The 19,487-nt window shown below is 53.4% G+C and overlaps 1 protein-coding gene across 1 annotated transcript in view; it reads right to left on the bottom strand.

Moving 5' to 3' along the window:
- Positions 1 to 10,619: 10,619 nt before the first annotated feature.
- Positions 10,620 to 19,487, bottom strand: part of ACTL8 (actin like 8) — a 60,519-nt gene continuing 51,651 nt past the window's right edge. The window contains exons 2-3 of the mRNA XM_027058183.2: positions 13,868 to 14,238; positions 10,620 to 11,893 (exon numbers count right to left, since the gene is read on the bottom strand). Of these exons, the coding sequence (XP_026913984.1) occupies positions 11,141 to 11,893; positions 13,868 to 14,215 (1,101 nt within the window). The 5' untranslated portion in view covers positions 14,216 to 14,238 and the 3' untranslated portion in view covers positions 10,620 to 11,140. The remainder of the gene's footprint in view (positions 11,894 to 13,867; positions 14,239 to 19,487) is intronic.

The raw sequence follows: 19,487 nt of genomic DNA, 5'->3' as shown, positions 1-19,487 counted from the left end.
GGGCAGAGTAGGGCTGGGCAGGGGCTGAACGGACCTAATCCCCAAGCCGTCTCACCAGGCTGTGTACCATGGGCTGAAGCCAAGAACCGTGGAAGCTCCACCACCTTTGCGATAAGGACAGGCGGGCATCCAAGGCCCTGGATCCGCTTCTGTCCCCCGCTGACCCTCCTGGGTCCCTTTGGCTCTGGATGGAACCGCCAGCCCGCCTTCCAACCCGGGGCTTTCCTCTGCACTTTTGCGTAGGCTGTTCCCTCCATCTCGAATGCCCTCCCTTGTCTAACTCCTACGCATTCTCTCAGGCTGGGCCCTACAGCACTTCCTCCGGGAAGCCTTCCTGGGCCCTCCCCTGTGCTTCCACAGGGCTCTGGGCTTCCCTCGTGTTGGGATCAGTTTCCCAGAAGGTTACCTCTACTGGACCGTGAGATTCTAAAGAGCCGAAGCCATCCGTGCCGTGACCGCCTGCTTTCCGAGGGTCTGATGGCGTGCTTGGGGGTTGGGTGAATGGAAGCGTATACACAGAAACAAGCAGGACTGGGGTACATGGGGGCTGAGCATCGGGGACTGTCGGAGCTGGTGGGGGCTTTGGGGCCACCTTTTCTAACCTCCTCGTTGTGCATGGGGAGGCCGAGGCCCGACAGAGGAAGCTGCTGGCCCAAGGTCACAGGGATCAGACGCGGGTCCCAGAACTCCGTCTCCCAGCCCGGCGTTCCCTGCATGGTGGCGCATTCTCACCAGCCCCCTCTCGGCCCCTTTGACAAGTGGAGTTTAATTATTTACGACGGCGCTTTATAGCTGCGGGTGAACCCACCGGAACATATTTTGTAAAAAGTAATGAAGGCTCAGTAATGCGAGACCTCACTACAGCTCCCGTCACTAAATCTTGGCCCAGGAGTCGGCCAGACTCTGCGTAGGCATTTTTTTTTCTCCCCTTCTCTCTTTCGGAGAATTACAGGGTTTGCAGATTAGGATTGGTTGCAGCAAAGGCATATCTGAGACATTTTTTCTCATTTAGTGGGGAAAAGAAGGAGGCTTGTTGGAGCCAGAGTCTGAGCCCCCTAAGTGGGGATCAGGTCAGCTACAGGCCCCCCACTGACGTCCCCCCACCCCCGCCCCAAGGTGTCATGCGGGGCAGGTGGGATGCTGTCACAGAGGAGCTGAGGACTGAGGACAGGCCTGGGAGTCTCTGGGCCTCAGTTTCCCCATCTGTAAATTAGGAAGAGACTTTGCCTCTTTAGTTCCTTCCATCACGTTCCAGTCTTCTCCCTAGCGATAACGATGGCGATGGTGAAACAACAGGTTTATTCCAAGAGGCAGGTGTGCCGTGGGCGTCCCACAGGCTCTCACTGAGGACCCCCAAGCCCCCTCAGGGAGGCATTAACTCCAGCTTGCAGAGAAGAGGCAAGTGACTTATCCAAGGCCACCATGCTGGAGGGCAACAAAGTTGGGATTTGAACCCAGGCCTTCTGTCTCCAGAGAGCTCACCTGTACAAGCTTTGTGCGGAGCACCTGCAAAGGCCAGGGGCTGACCTTTCCAGGTGCAGGGCCAGGCGCTATACTGAGCGCCTCATGTACAAGGTGTGAGAAAACACGCCTTATGTTTTCTCCTCTCACTTTAAGTGACAACACTGAGGCTCCCAGTGAACCCTGACTTGGGACCCGGCTCTCCCACCTAACGACACAACCCAGGTCTCTCCACTCAGCGTGTCTGTCACACCAGGACTCTGAGCTGAGTTCCCTGGACTCCGGTAGCCACAGTTTGGCCTCCCCAAATATCTAAGGAGCAAAGGTGGTGTCCCCAACTCGTTGCACAGGAGGGTGGGGGACACATGCATATTCAGCTTGTGAGTGATGGTGTTTTGAGCCAGACTGAAGAGAAAGGCAGGGGATGCCGGGCAAGGCAGGGGGGTGTTTGCAGAGAGGGTGCGCCTGGAACATTCCAGCATTTGGGAGGAAGGTTGCAGAGCTTTAAATAATAGATTCGGGGATGAAAAACTCAGACGGTGAGATGGAGAGTCTGGACAGTGAGCCCCTCACAGAGAGGAGCTCTTCATCTGTGAATCTCCAGTGCATAAGACAGAGTAGGTGCTCAGTAAATAGAAGTCGGGGTTGTCAACTAAGATGATTTGATTTGGACCTTGTTCTGCTACTAATAAGCGGGTGGCCTTGCGGGTATCCTCACTTCTCTAGGTGTCTCCCCTATCTCCACAATCAGGCCCATCTCCCCACCACCGAAAATTCTATCAGGCAGCAACCTAAACACAAAACGCTGCAGGTGAGAGGCTTTCAAAGCTCCTTGAGAGCCAGTTCAATAAACGTACCCGCAAGACCATGCCAATATTTAACTGAGTGCCAGAAAATTCCGCGAGCAGCTGATCTAAATACATCCTGCTAGGTATTGGAACCACGTGCTTTTGCTTGGTCCTCGGGAGAGAATGAAACGCCAGCTGACTAGTCCCTGTGTTGATTGCAGACCTACTCTCAGGGAAAGAAGATTAAGGCATTCATTCATTTAGCACACGTTAATTGAACCGGTACTATGTGCCGGCACTGTTGTAGGTGCTGCGGACATACGCGACAGTGAACGCAACACAAAATCCTGCTCTCATGGAGCTTACGTTCTAGTGGAGAGGCGCACTTGTATTTTGAAAACTAAAGCAGGAAGAAGAAAGACAGGAGGTGTGTGGGGAGGGGGGCTGTTGCTTTTTGATGTGGGGCACGGGGGTCAGAGAAGTGCTCTGCTCTGAGCAGAGCGGAAGAAGCAAAAGAAGGAGCCAACAGATGTCTGGGGACAGTGCTCCACGCAGAGAAAACGCGAGGCCAAAGCCTGTGCCCGGAGCACGCCTGGCCAGAGGGAGGATCCCTGGGGAGGCCAGAGGACAGGGAGAGGGAGGAGAGGTCAGAGTGTGGCAACAGCCACACCAGGCAGGACCTTGTGGGACCCAATGGGGACTTTGTCTTTCGCTCTGAGATGGGAACCAATGCAGGGCTTTCAAGCAGAGTGTGATGTGACCTCACCTTCTGCGGGCTCCCTTCTGCCAGCAAAAGCGGTAAGAATAAACTGCAAAGCTGGGGCAAAGCAGACGGTTGCTCCTCGATGGGACCCCGGTGAGAGATGAGGGCCCGGGGTGGTCGCTGCGGAGGGGGTGAGAAGTGGCTGGTTGGGGATGATTTTAAGTCAGAGACCACAGGAGGTGTATTTATCGCTACTCTGACTTATCGTCCAAGGTGAATCTGAATCTGACTTTCAAAGTCTTGGCCACCAGGTCCACAAGTTTTTGCTTCCAGGAGTCCTTGGCTGACGTTGACACGGTCTCTTTTGACTCTAATCCCCAGAAGCTAGAAGATGCTTCCACATTAAAACTGTTAAGTATCTCAGGGCAGTGGCAACCAGGAGAGGAGCAGCTTGGAGGAGAAGCCAGCCCCCTGTGCCGGTCTGAGACGTGCTGTGTAACTCCTGGGGGACTGGAGTCCTCCCGAGGGGTCCACCTACATGTGGCAAGACGCTGCTACACAGCAGCAAACCCACAGCCACCAGCAAGGCCAATAACCTCAGAGCAACGACAGTGGCTGTTGGTGCCAATGACCCCCGATTTGACTAAGTGCCAGGCACTGTGCTGAGCACTTTGCTTACAGTAGCTCACATAACCCTCTCCATCGACCATGAGGTTCGTCCTATTATGGTACCCATTTTGCAGATGAGCGTTGGAAGCTCAGAGACACTAAGTCATTGGCCTAAGCTCGCACAGCTATAAAGTGACAGACCCAGGGCTAAAACTCTGGTCTCTAGAACTGCTCCTTCAGCCTTTACAGGCAAAGCCTCGCTGACTAGCTCTGGGTCATGGGGCAGCCGCTCCCGAGGCTCACCACCCAGACCCCTCTGATGGTCTCACGGACCTGGGCCCCTTCTCTTCCCAGGCAGGGCCAGCCCTCAACACCCACCAGCTCCATTCACACACTCCCCACCCCCACTGCTTCCTGCAGCAAAGGCTCCATGGTCCACTATTTCCCACCTGCAGAGAAACCACCTCAACTCCAAGGCCAGGCAGTTGGAGATGGGCACCATCTAGAGAGCTGAGAGCCGAGCTGTTTGCTTATTGCAAAGACAACAAACTAATACCTTAGCAAGGCCCGAGGGAACCTTTTTAATGAATATGTAATGACTAAAGTGTTAGATAAGATGACACGACCATAGGGGATTCCCCCCACCCCCCCGCCCCCCAACACTGGATGGCCTCCAGGGTGGGTCGAGAACTTTGCTGAGTGCACACTCACAAAAACCCTGCGGTACAGACAGCGTTGGTGGCTGGTCAGAGCCATCTTACAAATGAGGAAACTGACGCTCAGAATGGCTAAGTAACCTGCCTGGGGGTGCACAGCTAACAAGGGTGAAGTGGGGTCGCACCTAGGTTCACTGCCCGTATGGCACTCTCCCCACAACCGTTAGGCAGGCCGGGTGGGGGAAGGGCGCTGAGTATTTCTTTCAACAGGTTCGACATCACACCTACAATTTTGCTCTATTTACTTTCAATGAACTCATTCTTTTCTCCACAAATCACACAGCAGTCCTGCCCTTGTCAGAATCATCAAAGGCCCAATTAACCCTGAATACTGTGGCCCCTTCTCTGCAAACCTCCCCGCCCCCCCAGACCCACAGCTTTTCGGGCTGGGAATGCCCAGCAAGCTAGCACTTATTCTATGCCGGCCCTGTGGGGGGAGGGGCGAACCCACACACATACGAAAACCACCCACAGCAGCTAAATTCCGACTGCCAAGCCTTTATTAGCGGTGATAAAAGGCAGCAGAAACAGCACAGGGCTTTAGACTCCCAGGTGGGGGCTGCAGTCCCAGGAATTAGTCATGTTTTGACTGGTAGAGTTATGGAATTTATAATGGAGGCCCTGGAGAAATTAAACACGGATTACGGCCAACTCCCTCCCCCTCCCCCGGCTGAATGCCTCCTGCGGGAACAGTGCCTTGGGCTCCCTCGCCCCCTCCAGGAGCCTGGTTTGCTGGCCCTGGAGGGCTGGGTGAAGGCGGAGACCCCCTCAGTGCAGGGTCACAGAGGAGGTGGCTCTCACCTGCTCCCTACCTCACCGGGTGATGTCCACCCCTCATGGAATCCTGGGCCGTAGGAGTCAGGTCTATCCTGAGCAGCACCAAGCCCCCAGCCAGGGTTCAGTAAGTCTCGTCGAAATGAATCCGTGTCTTCGACCTTCTCAGCTTTGCCCTTCGTAGGTGAAGCGTCATTCCCTGCCCTCCCCGCCCCCCTGGGGGAGGCAATAGTCGAGGGTCAGGAGAAGCGGCCTGAATTTGGGCGAGTCCAGCGAACTCTGCCTTAATTAAAGGAAAGAGTTGCACCCACCTTTCACACTCTGCTTTTAGGGCCTCTTTAAGAAGCCAAAGATCCCTGAGAGTGGTTGTATATCGAGATCCTAACATCTTAGTGGAAAAGTTCATCAAAAGGACAGGATGAAGAGGAATCTCTGTTAGCAGCTTGCTGGAGCTTCAGGGCGTTCTTTGTGATGCCTCTGTGTGGTTGACTGCCCCCGGAGTCTTTAATCCCGGCTTTTTGTTGGCAGACCAGTGACTGGGGAGAAACTTAACCTTTGCTGAGCACCTACTACGTGCCAGGCACTGTGCTAAACCACTTTATAAACATTCTCCCGTTTCGCAGATCTTAAGAAAAGGGTTCAGCCCAGGGTAGGTGTCTAATAAATAGTCACTGAATGGATAAATGACTTTAAGCCCCCATATCAGCCCTGTGAGCTAGGGCACTATAATCATCATCTCTTTACAGATGAGGCAATAGAACCAGAGAGGGGCAGTTCTTTGCCCCAGGCAACACAGCGTGCAGTAGGAAACAGAGATTCAAGCCCAAGTGTCTGATTCCCAAACCTGAGCTCTCTCCAGTCTCCCAGGCCGGGCTTCCTCCTTGCTCAGCAGGGATTGGCTCCGGGATTGTGGGAAGTGAAAAGCCCAGGAGCTGTCCAGCATTTGCATTGCTGAAAGGAGAACACAGGAGCCAAGCCCAGACTCCCAGCTGGGGCAGGGCATTCTCTTGCCCTGCGTACGAATACATCTCCCCTCTCACCTTGGAGACTGCTCTTCCCGTGTCCCACACTCCGGGCCCCAGGCTCAGATGCCCTAAAACTGACAACTACCAGACAGCTACCGGATGACAGGACCAAAGATCTGCTGGTCCCTCAAACCCAGTGCAACTCCAAGTACCACCAATACCAAACCCCCCGTCTAAGGCATCAGAGCAGAGCAGGGTCCCGGATGACGCGGAACATTTTGCCTAGAGTCTGAATGCACGCTTTCCTGATTTGTGTCATCGTTCTTGTCTGGTCTCTCTCTAGACCATTGTCCAAGCTATGCCCAGAGCTCCATTTCTTCAAGCGACGTCATGATTCTGCTTGCAATTCCCAAGTCTTCACTCCTTCATGCAATACTCCATGTCCTTCAAGAGCTGGCCCTCCCTATCTCCGTCTTCTTTTGTCCCCCTCCCCACCGCTTTCATTCCCCAGCCATTCTAAGCGCCCCGTCGGTTTAATCCCCCATACCAGGTTGTCAAAGACAGCCACGGGGCTGGTAGCAGGGACAAGTATTCCAAACAAAAGGAGCAGCGCATGCTAAGTCCTGCTCCTCAGGCCAGAGTTATCTCAGGAATCACTTCCTACGGAAGATCCTCTGGCTGACCACCTCTCCCTGTAGCCATCAGTCGCTCCCCATCCCTATGATATTTCTGTGTACAGAATGGGACTCTGCTCCATGAATCAGACAAGAAATTACCCTGCAACACTTCCCCCTAGAAAGTAAGCTAGCACCTTACGATGTTTTATCCATTTTGTGTCACCAGCACCTACCTGCCTGTGAGGAAGTAAAAATAAACAGAAGAGGGGCGCCTGGGTGGCTCAGTCGGTTAAGTGGCCGACTTGGACTCAGGTCATGATCTCGCGGTCTGTGGGTTCGAGCCCCGCGTCGGGTTCTGTGCTGACAGCTCAGAGCCTGGAGCCTGCTGGGGATTCTGTGTCTCCCTCTCTCTCTTTGCCCTCCCCTGCTCACACTCAGCCTCTCGCTCTCTCTCAAAAATAAATAAACATTTAAAAAATGAGGAAATAAACAGAAGAGCCAGGTTTTTGCTTAAGGACTTGGTTAACAGAGGCTGGTGTATATAGAACTAATAACATCTATAATAAAAATTATGATAATAATAGCTAACCCTTATGTGTCTGGGACCTGCTCAGTGTCTTATTATGTTAACTCATCAAACCCATACGATAATCACCAAAACCACCTGAGGTAGGCATCTCCACTAGGTCCATTTTACAGATGAGAAAGCTGAGGCACAGGAGGCCAACTAACCTCCCCCAAGGCAACAGAGCCAGAAAGCACGGCAAGGATGCCGGTCCAGACAGTCTGGCTTCAGAGTCTGAGCCCTTGTCCATTTCGCCATCTGTTTCTCTAAAGGGGACGTAGAGGTGGGAGAGGCAATCAAGGTCTCTTCTACAGCCAGGAGGACACCAGTGTTCACTTTATTCTCCACATCAGCAAACCCTAGAGCTCCTAGCGGGGTTATCTCGGGGAACTTGGCCTTCCACGCCCCACCCACACCCTAACACAAGGGTGCCAAGCCCCAGCTTTGGAAGCAGAAACTGGCAGGACAGAACCCTCACGGCTGGGAATAGCCCCCCTTGGGGCCCTTCCGGTGGCCCCCTCCACCAGCCACGCCCAGCCCCCCCCCCTTCCCCAGCTGCCGAGACCCTGCCTCCCACCCCCCTGCACCTGGTTGCCCCTGGCAGGCAGCCCCAGACCCCTCGTGGAGGATAAGCTTCCCCCAGCTCTGAGCAGCTGCCAGGCCATGCCGGAGCCGGCAGGCATCTTCTGGGCACCACTTGCCGCCCCGCCAGGCCTGGCATGCCAGCAGTTGTGCGTGAGGTTGATGGCCCTGCACAGCCCCACGGAGCTGCTATTTTTAATTTAATTGGAGAGTCGGAGGAGAAAGATGGTACCCAGCGAGGGAGTTTTAAAAGCTTTCGGGGTGGGGGAGGGGGGAGAGAAAGCGAAGAAAAGTTCGTAATTATATACCAGGCAGCCAGATTTGATGCTTGAACAGAAAGGTTAAATGTTACATTCAGAATAAAATGAGAAAAAGTCCTGATGACAGTTGCCCAGAGCTAAATAAGGAGGAAAAAAAAAAAAAATAACCCTTGCCCATCTCTTCTCCAGCTTCCTCGTCTCCCTCATACTCGTTTCTGAGTCTCCCCCCTCCGCTTCTGCCTTTTAAAGCTCAGAAGCCCACAAATAAGCCAGTTTGGAGCACAAAGATTACCACTTACTATGTCAACACTTGGTTGCCACCCCAAAGCAGCTTTCACTCGAGCCTGAAAAAAAACACACATTTTCATTTCTCAGGCCAATAAGGTCTGACAGGGTCCAGAAAACTGGGATGGCAGTCTGGCACTGTGAGTAGCCACATGGGCTTTAGTACGGATGGACCTAGGTTCAAATCCCTCCTCTGCCAAGGGACAGATGGTGTGGGTCATAAACAGAAGAATATAAAGAGACGGACTCAGATGGCACACTCCTTTCATCCTTCCTTTTTCCCACGGGGAATATAGATGTGATGCCTGGAGCTGCTGCAGTCATTTTGTGACCATGAGGCAAATCACTAAAAGTGGAACAATCGAGAGACAGCATCCTTGAGGATATACCACTGTTCCCCAGGACTGCCTATTTGCAGTCAATAGAGACAAATCCATCCCACTGCGTTTCAGCCACTTTTAGTCTCAGTGTTCTCGAAATGCTGAATCCATTCCTAACTCTGACAATCCCATATTGGCCTGAGCTTGAGGGTCAACTTGAGCAAGAGCATCACATCACTAAGCTTCAGTTTACCTACGTGTAAATGGGGACAGATGTCACTCACCTCACAGTGTGCACGTGGGGATTGAATGCGACTTCATTTCTAAGGCACAGTGGCTACTATTGTTGTTCACAGTCCCAATGAATGGGAAGAGAATATCAAATTATAAAATGCCAAGTCACCTTTAATTCAATAGCACTTTCTAGTTTTCCAAGAGACTTCTCTCCCTTCATTTTAGCTCATCCTCCACCCCAAATCTCTGAGGGGAGGAAGTACTATTCCCTATTTTACACCTGGCAGCCTCAGAGAGGTTAAGCAACTTGCCCAAGGTAGCTTAGCTAATGACAGAGCCAGCCTGTAATTCTAATCAGATCCCAAGTCCCCGGGGCCTCGGCCGGGCTGGTTCTGAGCTGTTCTACTAAAGGCCCCACTTTTCCTCCTGGGGAGCACTGACGTCTCAGGGTTGGGGACAAAGCTGTGTCTGAGACAATATGGTTCATGTGTCAACACAAGGTGAGTTGGACTCTGGCCTTCAAATTCCTCCTCCTGTCCCTGAAGCCTCGAGATTCCTTGAGCTCTAATCCCCGACCCACTGCACTTGTGACTCTATTCACACTAGGGGACCAAGAGCCCTGTTCACAAGGAGCCATATGACACAGTGGTTGAGAACCCAGGCTGGATTTGAACACCACGCTTGCCACTTAGCAGAAAAAGATATGTTCAAATTTATTTTGAGAGAGAGTGCGCGTGCGCGCGCATGCAAGTAGGGGAGGGGCAGAGAGAGAGGGAGAGAGAATCCCAAGCAGGCTCTGCACTGTCAGCGTGCAGCCCGATGCGGGGCTCAAACCCGTGAACCATGAGATCATGACCTGAGCCGAAGTCAAGAGTTGGACGCTTAACCGACTGAGCCACCCAGGTGCCCCGAGAAAAAAGTATTTGATACATAAATAGTAAGTTCTATGAGTCAGGGTGAGCAGAACAGCTGCTGTAACAAAACAACCCCCAAATCTTAGTGGCTGAAGGTGGTCGATTTTTCCTCAGGTCCCAGGGCAGTGTAGCAGGGTTGGGTGGGGCTTGGGGAGGGGGGTCTATGTTCCATCTAGTCATTCGGCCCCCTTCCCCCATTGGATCCTCTGCATCCTGCAGGCTGATGGAGCGATTTTAAGGGTCAGACACACACTGAACTGGCCAGAGCCTGTGACATGGTCACATGACCCTACCTAACTGCAGGGTGGGGGTGGGGTGCTGGGAAGTGTAACCACACGGCCGAGGAAGGAGGGGCGGTCTCCCACGGTCCCCAGCAGTCTCTCTCAGTCTGCCCCATGGAAAGTAGGCATCCTCCTCCCCCCAGATCACATGACCTTGTTACATTTGATTATTTCAGTCTCCGTCACCTCAAACAGAGTTCCTCAATTACTGCCTCCGTCCCCCCGGTAGATCGCAATCTCCTCGAAGCCAGAAAACCCGGCATCTATCCCTCCGTGGTCCCCAGTGCCTAGCACATAGTAGGTCCTCTAACGTGTATGAAATAAATATTACATGAGTAGAAACTCAAACTTTAACAGAATTTCGGGACATCTGGGATAAGGGAGGGAACGTGGCAGAGAAACAATGAGAGGCTCCAGGCCCCTGACATGCCACCTGGCGGGTCCCTAGAGGCTGCCTTGGCCCCACCTGGGTCCTCATGGACTCCCGCTCCCCGCGTCTTCCCCAGAGACCGTCCATCCTGCCGGCACGCATGACAGAAGCCAGCTCTGGTTCCAAAGAAGTTTATTTGCATATAAAACAAAACCCTGGCCATGGAGGGAGGGCCCTTTGGCTCACCTGTAGCAATTTCTCCCTGGCCAGAAAGAATGAGTAAGACTAGAAACTTCACCTCTCCCATCCCACCCCATCTGGGACCCCAGCACAAGGTCCCATCTCGCTCACCCCAGTTAAAACCTACTGAACTGAGAGCAGGACAGCCCAAGGGAGATGCCAGCGAAAAATTAAGTGGCTACGAGGGAGACGGTAAGTGATCACTCCCCTCCAAATGACAGACCACCCCCTGGAGACACTGCCTCCGGAAGGCTTCCAGGGTCGACCCCCGTCCTCCTATGGGCTGGATCTCACTCTTGAAACAAGATAAAACCCTAGTACCTAAAAAAAACAAAACAAAAAACCCTCATGAACTCGGAATTCCAAAACCAGCTGACCCCACCCCTGCCCAGGCCCCCATCACTGAAATTAATCCCCTCTAACCCAGGGGCGGGGCGGGACCCAGGGGCCCACAGGTCACAGCCTGAGACTCTCCTCATACTCCTCCTTGGTCATCCACTCGGACCTGTAGGTAGACAGATGGGCCACCACGGACGCTCCCAGCCAGACGCTGAAGTTTCTGTTGGAACCCACCCACATGGTGGCCTTGGAGGAGGAGAAATGATCTGCCATCAGCTCCTTGTACAGGCGCTTGGTGAAGCCGGGGTACAGGGTGTTGCCCCCGCAGGCCATCACGTGGGAGGTGAGCAGCGGGTGCATGGAGGCCTCGCAGGCCAGGATGGCATCCACCACGGCCTGGGAGATGCCGGGCCCTTGCAGGTCGAACACCTGGGGGCTGAAGAACATCTCGGGGGCCAGCCGCTGCATGGGGGTCAGCTCCACGCGGGTGCCGTCGGGGAGCTGGTAGGCGTTGCTGTCGTCCGAGCCGCTCGGCAGGCTCTGGCGGAAGTCGAGCGCCTCCCCCAGGTTCTGAGGCACATAGCACTTGCTCATCTGCGTGGTGGCCACCGTTTCCAGCTGAAACAGGTTGTGGCGATTGCAATCCTCCTTAAAGAGGCTCTTGAAGAGATAGGCCGCCAGATCCTGGCCCGCGAACTCCAGCGTCTTGCCGCCGGGCTGTAAGGGGCGGCCCAGATGGAAGGGCTGCACGCGGGTCAGGCCGTAGCCGGAATCGACCACCACGCCGGTCAGGAGGCCCGAGGCGTACAGGGACATCTCCAGCTGGTCGGCCAGGAGTACGGACGGCACATCCAGTAACTCAAACATAATCTGCAAGAAGGGAGGAGAGACGCTGGGTTATTCCCCCCCGCCCCCGAACAAAAGGTCCCGATCCAGCTCTGTCTTCCCCAAGACTGAGCCACGTGCCCAGCTCTCAGAATGGAAGCCGGTGCAGACCTGTGTTCCCAAGGGATGGAGGCAGGCGGCTGCGGGGGGGGCGGGGGGGGCGGTGCCCAGAGGAGGTGGGGCACAGGGCCCTCCCGGGAGCTCATGCTGTGGAAACCAGGGAGGCTCTACAGGGATTCGGAGTCAGATTTACCCTGGGGAGTTTGACGACCACATTCAGGAGACCTGTTTGGGTGGAGGGGTGGGAAGGGGGGTCAGCTGCGTGTCAGAAACGGTGCTGAGATGCTTGGCTCTGTGAGCAGCCGTGGACCCAGGGGGGCTGGCCAAGGGCAGATCCGCTGCCTGGACCATCTCTTTAGAAGAGGGAAGAAGAAATCAGGCAAGAAGCAAGTGCAGGATATCCACCACTGCCTCCAGAAAAGGGGGGGAAGGAAGGGGAGGGGGGGAAGGAAGGGGAGGGGGGGAAGGACAGGGAGGGGGAAGGGAGGGAGGAAGGAAGAAAAGAAGGAAGCGAGGGAAGGAAGGAAGGAGGGAAGCAGGGAGGGAGATAAATCCACTCACCTCCTGGTAAGTGAAGCCTTTTTTTTTTTTTTTTTTTCACACATGGAGGCAAAACTGGGATTCTGACATTTAGGGTTTGGCAAAATCCCTAGGCTGATTTTCTCCCCCACCCATCACCCCCTAGATCTTTACAGAGCCTCCCTCCCACCGCCTCCCTAATTGCCCAGTTCTGACTGCAGCCCCATGTTTCTGACCCCACACACACAGAAAGGTGGCACCAGTGGGGGCTCCCGTGGCCTTTGGCCACACAGCCACCACTTCCTGCCCCAGCGGGCCCATCTCCCCCGCTCAGGGGGAGGGGGCTGCCCCATCCCCGGACTCAGAATACTGTCCCGCCACCATCCATTTCCCAAATGGAAGCCAAGGCCCTCTTTTTCAAATGGGAAATCAAATATGAATCCCACTTAGAACTCTCCAGGAGCTTCCGATCTATTTAGAGCGGGGGTTGGCAAGCATTTCCTATAAAAGCTAGACAGCCGGGGTTGCCAAATTTAGCAAACAAAAATACGGGCTGCCCAATTAAATATGACTCTCAGACAAACAACAATGTTTTCGTGTACGTATGTCCCATGCATTACTTGGGACACGCTTATACTAAAGTATTATCTGTTGCTTATCTGAAATTCAGCTCAGACGTGCATTTTATCTAGCAAACCTACAATAAGTAGGTCTTTTAGCCTTTTCATGCTATATATACAGTCTCTGCCACAACTACTCAGCTCTGTGGTATGAAAGTAGCCAAGGACGATATGTAAATGGGTGAACATGGCTATGTTCCAATAAAACTTTATTTATAACAACAGATGGTGGGCCACTTTGGCCCACTGGCTGTAGTTTGCCAAGACTTGACTTAGGGTAAAATCAAAGCCCTCCCCACCCACAGGCTCGGGCCTACAAGACACAACCCCTGTGACTTCACCTTCCTGCCTCCCTCTTCCCATCCTCCCTGGTGACTGAAATCACCTTCTCAGAGAAACCCTCCCTAATCACCATCTCCCCACCAGCCAGCTATCACCCCATTTCATTTTGTTTCTAGCAGTGATCACTCTCCGGAATTCTTAGTGGGTAACTTATTCAAGGTCAAGTCTTCCCCAAGGATGGAACATGATCTCTGAACATTTCGGAATCCATGAGCAAAGTACCCAGCGTCTCCCCATCTTCATAGACTATTTCAACTGCCATGTTCCCGTCTGTTGGAGGAAACTCTGTGAACCCCATCTTGCCTAAAACAGGTGCCAGACACACAGTAGGTATTCAGGAGACAGCGATGGGGCAGATTCTTTAGAAAACGGAGCTCCCGACCCTCCTCATGTCCAAACACAAAGTGCCAGGCCTTACCTCCAGGGTCTTCTGTCGGTCCGCGGGCTCCCTCAGAGGGCACTCTGTGACCATCACGGGGGAGTCCTCATGCTCCCGCCTGTGTTTCTCCAGGACAAATGACCAGATGTGCTCCACGCCTTCCCAGTTGAGGACGCGGCCACGCTGGATGGGGTAGCTGAAGGTATCAGGGTGGCAAATGTCGATGCCCAGACTCACGCGCCTTCGGGCATAGCTGGGGCCGGGGTTCTCCCTGCATGGGATGTAGTTCACGATGCTCGGGAAGACCATCTGGGGCTCGTTCCACCCAGACAAGCCAGCCTTCAGAAAGCCAGACCCGTGGTCGATGATAATGGTTCTCGCGGCCATGGCGAAGGCAGGGATCGTCGGGACTTGACTGTGGAAGGAAAAGACAGGGAGGGAAGTTACTTGTGAACCCGTTCCAGGCCACGGTGGGCTGCTTCCCACGCTCCGCCCCAGAATCAAACCTCAGGCTCCCCTAGAGCCTGCTGGCCTCCCCTTCCAAGCCTTTACACAGGCTGTGCCTGCAATGTTCCTCCAGCCCCAAACTCCTAATCATCCTACAAGGCCCCACCTGGGAAGTCCTGCTGCGCCCTCCTTCCTACCCACTTCTCCCATTGTACTTTGCACACTCTGTTACACCAGGGGCACGCTTTCGCTCCACAGGAGTAGAGGTTGGGCCGTGTTATTCTTGGAAGCCTTGGTGAGAAGCTTTGCCCCCAGAAGCTCTCAGTGGTGGCTGGCTGCCTGATTCAAGGACTCAGGGACATCAGCCTCAGGGGCCACCGCCATCCGGGATAACAGCGTACTAGCGACAGCATCGTGAGCAGGGGTGACGACAGTGACAATGGCCACCGGCAAAGCTGCCTTTCTGGGGTACACGCCCTCTGTCTAGCTCTAGGAGGGACTTTGCCTGTGAGGTTGAACGATGTGAAACTGCCATTCGTGCCTGCCAAAAATGATCAAACAGCAGCAGGCTTCCAATGGCTTGAGCTGGCAACCATTCCATGTTCATACCCACCTGTAAGGCAGGTAGCACGGTTGCACCCATTCTACAGGTGGGGATAGTGAGGCACGGAGGGCTTAAAATTACTTTCCCAGGGCCACACCACCAAGAAGCAGGGCTGACACCTGTACCCAGAGCAGATCCCAAAGGTCACACTCTGAGCATCAGGCTAGGCACAAGATGTGGGTTTTGAGTAGGAGCCAGGCAGCTGAGTTACTACATAAGGGAGGCCAGGCTGTCAGCAGGTTGGCTAAGCATGATCATGGACAGTTCCAACACCCGTAAAGTGGGGGGAATAATAAACGCCATGCTGGAGAGGTAGGTGGAGTCACTATGTGATTTCCAGACTTACTGCAAAACTCCAGCAGCCAACACGATGCGGCATTGGTGAAAGGCTAGTGACAGAGGTGCCTGAGACAGAATGAGGAGTCCAGACACAGATCTTCGCAAAGAAGGAGACAACGAAAGGGAGGAGGAACAGTCTTTAAAAGAAACAGTAGGGAACGATTGGATGTCCACATGCCAACAAAAATGAACCTTAATCCATACCTCACACCTTATAAAAAACTAACTCAAAATGGGTCATAGATCTATATGGAAAACCTAAAGCCATAATAAAACTATCCAAAGAAACAGAGGCGAAAATCACTGTGACCTCAGGTACAGCAAAATTTTCTTAGATGGAACATCATTAGCCTGGCCCTTAGAAGAATGAACTGATACACTGGCCTTTGTCAAAATTTAAGAAATTTGCACTTTGAAAGACACCGTGGAAAAAAAAAAAAAGAAAGAAAGACACCATGAAGGGTACAAAAAGACAAGCCACGGACTGGGAGAAAGGATTTGCAAATCGTACGTCTGATAAGTTGCTTGCATCCAAGAACATACAAAGAACTCACAAAATTCGGCGTAAGAAAAACAATCCAAGTTTTCAAGGGGCCAAAAGATCTCAACATGTCACAAAAGAAGATACACAGATGGCAAGGAGCCATATGAAAAGGCGCTGGGCATCATGAATCACCAGAAACATGAAAATTAAAAGCAGCACCGTGTGGCTAAGAGAACGGCCAAGGTTAGAGGCTGACCAGACCCGGCGCTGGTGAGGAGGTGGAGGACCAGTGCCCTCGAGCACTGCTGGAGGAAACACAATTTAGAAAACAGTCTGGCAGCTTCTCCTCTAAAGCGAAATACACCCCCGCCATCCCTAGGATTCCCACTCCTAGGTTTTCTCCCAAGGAAATGAAAACATATGTTCACCTGATGCTCACGTGAATAGTTGCTCTATTCATAACGACCAAAACCCCAGCGGCTGCCTAAAGATCCCGTGGTTGGGGAATGGATAAACGAATCTCCATCCAGCGGACTAATACTCAGCACCGAATGACTGGTACGCATAATCACACAGAAGAAATCTCAAGTGCACGGAGGGAAGGAAGCCAGACTCAAAAGGCAACGACTGTGTGATTCGAATCCCGTGACAATTCTGGGTAAGGCAAATTATAAGGACAGAAAACAGATCCGTGGCTGCCAGCAGCTGGAGGTGGAGTGAAGGGGGGGGGCGGTTGCCCAAGAGGGGTCCTGGCAGGATTTGGGGTGATGACGGAACCGTGCAATATCCGGGTTGAGGGTGAGTATCACTGGATGTGTTGGGCAACTCATGCAACTATACGCTGAAAGGGGTGACTGTTACTCTAAGTAAAAAATGTTAGGGGCGCCTGGGTGGCTCAGTCGGTTCAGCGTCCGGCTCTTGGTTTCGGCTCAGGTCATGATCTCCCAGTTCGTGCGTTCAAGCCCCACGTCGGGCTCGGAGCTGACGGTGTGGAGCCTGCTTGGGATTCTCTGTCTCCCCCTTTCTCCGCTCCTCCCCTGCTCGTGCTCTCTCTCTCTCTCTCAAAATAAACTTTTAAAACAAATGTTAAGGGAAAACCCAGTGGGCGTGAGGACAAATGAAAGCACGTGAAATCACCTTGCAGAATATGAATTGTTGCACAGACCGCAGACGCAGTGTCTCGAATGTGCGTGGGTGTTTCCTGTAAGACAGACTTCCAGGAAGGCAGTTGGGCCCGAAGGTTATTTCTGGGGCTGGTATTCCACCAGCTATATGCTCTGCTTCCGTTCTGGGTGGCCCGCGACTAGGGAGCACGGCAGCCACCGCCTGGCCCCGGCCAGCGGCTCCCCCGCACCGCCAACCTCGGGGCAGTGACTAGGCTTCACCGCTTTGAAATCGCTCTGACATCAGATGGGGCAAAAAGGAGAAGAGAGATGGGGCCAAGGTGTCGGCCTCCTCCCTGGCATGCTGCCAGGCTGAGTGACGGATTCCTCACACTGCATCACCCGGTGATGGAGAGCAGCAGGCCCGGATGGCATTCCGGGAAAAGAGCTCTGCCCCCGGGTTCCCCGCATCACAAGAGCAGGGTAACCGGCGAACGCTTCCCTGGCCTGGGCGTTCGGAATCACGCGACCCCACTGTGGTTGTGCGTCAGGAGGCTGGCGGGGCGGGGGGGGGGGGGGGAGGGGACTCCAGGCCGGTGGCCCAAGTGACCTGGCCTGGGAGCAGAAGGCGGGGGAGGCAGTGGGCCATTCCTCTCCTGGACTAGAACACAGAAAGGAAGTAGACAGACATGAAACCTACATACTCAAAAGCATTTTTACAGTCATTTACTCCACAAGCTCCTACTGAGCACCCTCTATGTATACCAAGAACTCTCATAGACTGAGTGGCTCCTGCCCTCCTGGTCCTTCCACCCCACTGAGAAAGACTGTCAGTCAGCACCAGACCAGATATATCATGCCGGGGGCAGGGGAGTTGGGGGAGGCGATTAGTACAATGAAGCAAAGTAGGGGTGCCTGAGTGGCTCAGTCGGTTAAGCGTCCAACTTCGGCTCAGGTCATGATCTCACTGTTTGTGAGTTCGAGCCCCGCGTCGGGCTCTGTGCTGGCAGCTCAGAGCCTGGAGCCTGCTTCAGATTCCGTGTTTCCCTCTCTCTCTGCCCCTCCCCCAATTTGTGCTCTGTCTCTCTAAAATAAACAAATGTAAAAATTTCTTTAAAAAAAGTAAAATCTGGTAAGAGGGACACGGAGAACAAGGAACACAGAGGTGTGGTGTTGTTCTCAGTGGGGCAGCCAGAAAAGGCCTCTCCATCAGGTGACATTTGAGCAGAGGACTGAAGTGAGAGAATAAGGCATGTGATTACCTGGAAAAGCATCTAAGCCGAAGGAACAGCAGGTGCAAGGGCCCTGAGGAAGAAACTGCTGGATGTGTTCTAGGAACAGCCGGGATGCCAGGATGGTGGGGATGTAGCGGGCAGAGGGAAGGGTGCTGAAGGTCTTGGGTGGGCCTTGCGGGCCTTTGTTTGTTTAGAGACGTGGGAAACCACTGGAGGGGGATGAATACAGGAAGGACATGATCTGACTTAAGATGTCCATACATCCTTTGGGCTGATATGAACAAGGGACCGCAGAGATAGAAGCAGGGGGTGGAAAGGTGGTGACAGGTGATGGTAGGTAGCCTGCACAATGGAAGCAGTGACGAGGGTGGGAAGTGGTCGGCCCCTGGATAGGTTTAGGAAAGGCCGTTACGGTGGAGTGTGGGACTGGGAGAAGGATAAAGGAAGACATCAAGATCTGGGGCCTGTAAAACCGGAAGAACGAAGTACCCACTCACTGAGATGGAGACGACAGTAGGAGGAGCGGGTCTGGGGCAGGGAGGGAGTCGGGAAGTTTATGTTGGATGTGCAAACAGTTTGTGATGCCTGCTGGGCACGTGTGACGATGTCTGGCGGCAGAGTCTGCAGATGTCTGAGCTGGAGATATAATTGGAACTTACTGAGTGGATGAAATTGCCAGTTTTGGGGATGGGTGAACTCACGAAGAGCCTCGAGGTAGATCAAGCCCGACGCCTGCGGGTAATTTAAGGTCTGGGAGCTGGGCGTTGAGAAGCAACCAGCAAAGAGGATAAGAAGGAATGGCCGAGGGGTTGGCGGGGCGTCTCAGAGGCCAAGCAGAGAAAGTATCTCGAGAAGAGAGAAACTAGATGAAGACCAAGGAAAAATCTGTGGAATTTAAGCCACACGGAAGCCACCGGTAGCCTTGGCAAAAGCATCTCATTGGAACGTCACCAATGGAGGAAAGCCTGAGGGGTGGGAGACGGGATCTACAAAACTGGCTCTGGGGTGGCAACAACATCAGCAGAGTCCGCAAGAAAAGAAATGTTAGGCGTTCAAACTTACAGGACAGAGTCCCCCACACGATGTACATTTTCTGATCCTGGGTCCCAGAAAAAAATTACCATAAAGATTTTCGCAGGCTTCCGTTACCGGTCGGGATGGAGGAAGCCCAGCACAGCCCCGCCTGCCACTGAATGTAACTCACAACATCGGACAAGATGCAAAAAGCGAAAGAAAAGCCAAAGCAGCAGATGAAAGAAGAATGGAAACTTGGAGGTGAGGTTCTCGGCCGTTCTATTTCCCTGTTCTCTGAAAAGGTTCCCAGCAGGGCTTCAGGAGTGGGTCACTGACAAGTAAGACCAAGACCAAGAGAAAACCTGTCTTTCTGGCCAGAAGATCAGGAAAGGGGGCCTCTGTAAGTCAGAGAATGTGGAAAGAAGACAGCAGA

The sequence above is a fragment of the Acinonyx jubatus genome, chromosome C1 (genome assembly GCF_027475565.1).
Source record: "Acinonyx jubatus isolate Ajub_Pintada_27869175 chromosome C1, VMU_Ajub_asm_v1.0, whole genome shotgun sequence".
Classification (NCBI taxonomy): Eukaryota; Metazoa; Chordata; class Mammalia; order Carnivora; family Felidae; genus Acinonyx; species Acinonyx jubatus.
Note: the sequence above shows the minus strand (reverse complement) of the source record. Positions and strands in the feature narration are given on the sequence as shown.